Source organism: Nanorana parkeri, unplaced genomic scaffold (genome assembly GCF_000935625.1).
Source record: "Nanorana parkeri isolate BGI_ZX_2015 unplaced genomic scaffold, ASM93562v1 scaffold2276, whole genome shotgun sequence".
In the NCBI taxonomy this organism is placed as follows: Eukaryota; Metazoa; Chordata; class Amphibia; order Anura; family Dicroglossidae; genus Nanorana; species Nanorana parkeri.
The window spans coordinates 57,056-61,092 of NW_017308544.1; the positions used below are offsets into that span (position 1 = coordinate 57,056).

General features: G+C 39.7%; 1 protein-coding gene across 1 annotated transcript; it reads left to right on the top strand.

The window, feature by feature from the left end:
- The first annotated feature begins 450 nt into the window (after positions 1 to 450).
- On the top strand, positions 451 to 1,895 carry LOC108801278 (oocyte zinc finger protein XlCOF7.1-like). The gene is given in 1 exon segment (XM_018573212.1): positions 451 to 1,895. A coding segment is annotated over 1 exon segment (1,368 nt). The 5' UTR covers positions 451 to 527.
- Positions 1,896 to 4,037: the final 2,142 nt, after the last annotated feature.

Sequence of the window (4,037 nt, forward strand, 5' to 3'; positions counted from 1 at the left end):
TTAGATTCTCTTTATTTGTTGTTAATATTCTATGATTCTATAATAGTTTGTTTATTTTTTCAGGAATCCTCCATAATTTCTACAATTATCATTTGAGCAGTCTTAAAATATATCACTGCTAAGCTGTTATTCTTTAGAACATGATGAATTCCAGAGGAGACAAGCTATATGAATGCTCGGAGTGTGAGAGAAGCTTCAATTCAAAGTCACTTCTTACAGTTCACCAGAAGGTTCATAATGAAGAGGAACCATTTGACAAGACACATCTTATTGAACACCAGAGGAGTCACACCAGAGAGAAGCAATATAAGAGCTTAGAATTTGACAAGTTGCTCACTGAAAATAAAGCTTTAAGAGAAATGATTTGCACTGAAGATAAGCTATTTCGATGTTCAGAATGTGACAAGCGCTTCACACGAAAGGATGGTCTTACTGTTCACCAGAGGATTCACACTGGAGAGAAGCCATTTAGATGTTTAGAATGTTACAAGTGCTTCATAACTAATGGAAGTCTTACTAAACACCAGATGATACACACTGGAGAGAAACTATTTCAATGTTCAGAATGTGACAAGTGCTTCACACAAAAGGGAAATCTTACTGAACACCAGAGGACTCATACTGGAGAGAAACTATTTCAATGTTCAGAATGTGACAAGTGCTTCACAACTAAGGGAAGTCTTACTAAACACCAGAGGATTCACTATGGAGAGAAGCCATTTGGATGTTCAGAAGTTGACAAGTGCCTCACACAAAAGGGAAATCTTACTGTTCAACAAAACACTCACACTGGAGAGAAACATTTTCAATGTTCAGAATGTGAAAAGAGCTTCACAACTAAGGGAAATCTTACTAAACACCAGAGGACTCATACTGGAGAGAAACAATATAAATGTTCAGAATGTGAAAAGTGCTTCACAACTCAGGGAGGTCTTGCTAAACACCAGATGATTCACACTGGAGAGAAACTATTTCGATGTTCAGAATGTGACAAGTGCTTCACACAAAAGGCAAATCTTACTGTTCACCAAAACACTCATACTGGAGAGAAACAATTTCAATGTTCAGAATGTGAAAAGAGCTTTACAACTAAGGGAAATCTTACTAAACACCAGAGGATTCACACTGGAGAGACGTTATTTCGATGTGCAAAATGTGACAAGTGCTTCATGCAAAAGGAAGCTCTTACTGCTCACCAGAGGACTCATACTGGAGAGAAACAATTTAAATGTTCAGAATGTGAAAAGTGCTACACAATTAAAAGAAGTCTTACTATTCACCAGAGGATTCACACTGGAGAGAAGCTATTACCATGTTCAGAATGTGACAAGTGTTTCACAACTAAGAGAAGTCTTACTGAACACCAGAGGATTCACACTGGAGAGAAGATATTTCGATGTTCAGAATGTGACAAGTGCTTCACAACTAAGGGACGTCTTACTGTTCACCAGAAGACTCATACTGGAGAGAAAGACTTTAAATGCTCAGAATGTGAAAAGTGCTTCACAACTCAGGGAAACCTTACTATTCATCAGATGATACACACTGGAGAGAAGCCATTTCGATGTTCAGAATGTGACAAGTGCTTCATAACTAAGGGAAGTCTTATTATTCACCAAATGACTTATACTGGAGAGAAACAATTTAAATGCTCGGAATGTGAAAAGTGCTTCTCAATTAAAGGAAATCTTTCTAAACATCAGAAAATTCACGGTGGAGAGAAGCTATTTCGATGTTCAGAATGTGACAAGTGCTTCTCACAAAAGGAAAGTCTTGTTGTTCACAAGTGGATCCACACAGGAGAGAAATCATATTAATGTTCGCAATGTGGCAAATGTTTCACCATAAAGTCGAATCTTACTTTTCACCAGAGGACTCACACTGGACAGAAATAATTTTTCCTGCTTAGATTGTGACAAAAGCTTTACATCAAATATAAATCCTATTGGACACCAGAAGATCCATAGAGCAGAAGAGCTGTTTTGATGTTCTGAATGTGAGACTCACATAATTTAAATGAGAAATCTTATTGGACACCAGAGATATTACCAAAGAGAGAAGTAAGTTATGTTCTGAAGACCTAAACACAGGTCTAATCCAAAGACATATTGGGGTTGGTTTACTTAGGAAGTAGAGCTTGTTGACTTTGCAATCTGTATGTTCGCTTAACTGAGTAAACTTAACTCTCTTCATTCTGAATACCCAATCATGTGCATGGGAGTTTTAAAACAATTTATAACTTTTGCTTTAACTTAATTGAATAATAACATTGATCAGATATTTCCCTCATTCACTTAGCTAAATTGAACATATACTTTGCCTGGGGGGGGGGCCTAGAGAGCAGCCAAGCAAGATGGCCGCATTTGGATTTGGCTCTACAGCACCCGGGCATGTGATCAGCTATTTCAGTATGCTATCCATTGATTCCCACCCACTTTTCTCTTCACTTGACATCTTTACCTGAGTGACTGCCTCATGCATAAATAAACATCTGCATCCCGGACTCGGTCACAGACTCCAGCCTCCTCATCTGTGGAGCACTTGGCAAAGATGGCATCTCCACCTCCCTCTCCGGGGCATCTCATCTATTCCCCGAAATTGACTGATGCAATCAACGGCTCCTCTAATGAGCGTCTTCCACCACACTTACCCCCTGAACAACCAGAGGTCTCCTGTCAAGATGCGGCCCTCTTGGAAAAATGTCAGCTCTACTGCAAAGGGAGCTTGTGCCCGCTATCGATAAAATAACTTCTTAGCCTTCAAAGGCGATTAAAGAATTGGGCTTTGTGACTACACAAGATGGAGTAAAAGATAGATGATGTTTTCTCGGAGGTGGATTCTGATGAGCAGGATCTGACCTATACACAGTCCTGCAAAAATTAGAAGATCTGGAAAATAGGATCCGTCGGGAAAACAAATGAATTTGCAGTGTTCCTGAGCATATTGAATATCTTCAAACCACCGTCTCTGCCATGTTCCAAGAACTGCTCCCGCATTACCCAATCGAGCAGCTTGAACTAGATCGGATCAACCTCACTCTTGGCCCTAAACACACCAACAGATCCCATTAGAGATAAAATTCTTAAATTCTTAAACCAATGTTTTACAAGACAAAAAAGGCTATCCTGGGAGCTGCATAGGAGAAGAGGTCTTTATGTTTTCAGAACTACAACTAGCAAATCTTTGCAGGCCTGGCTCCCCAAACCCTACAGAGATGGAGACTGTTGCAATATGGCATTAGGTGGGGATTTCCATTTGAAGTTGTCTTTAATTATGTAAACCAAGTTCACTCATTCTCTTCCCCAGAAGAAGCTGGATCCCTCTTGGAACAACTACCACACTTTCTCTCTGCTACTGCTTCTCCTTCCACACCTCCACCTCTAACCCCAAAGGAGCATCACCCAAGTCCACTGTGGGAGCGTAAATCCTGAAACCGTCACGGACTGACAGGGAGATTCTGATGCTCTCAAGCTTCAAACGCTGATCTGGGAGACTGATTTTTTTTTTTTACTTACCCAGAGCTCTTCATTCTGTCACACTTCTCTTAGCTGGTCTTTTATTTGGACACCTGCACCATCTACTGTTATGGACCAGTCAGATTGCAGTGATTACTGTGTTCTACTTAGTTTGTTAGTTAGAATTTTTTGTTTGATTTCCCAAGGACAGTTTTTTCCTTACCTCACTTTATTACCATTCTGTTTTATGTTTTGAGCACCATATGATATAGCTGATTATCTTCCACTGCCCTCGTTTTAACCATTTTTGCTACTCCCCATTACTCATCAGAAAACTGTGTAGCTACCTTGGGTGTTTACCTTTCCTGCATGCCTCTATTGCCCCCTTTTCCTTCTAGCTTTAGTAGAATTGAACACAGTAACTTGTCTAGCTCTACACACAAACTTTTTACTCCCAGTGCAGCTATTGTTATGTTATCTGTTGAGGTTTTTGGATCAGTTGCAAGTTGAGGACATAAAAAATATATATATATATATATGTGTGTGTGTGTGTGTGTGTGTGTGTGTGTGTGTGTGTGTGTG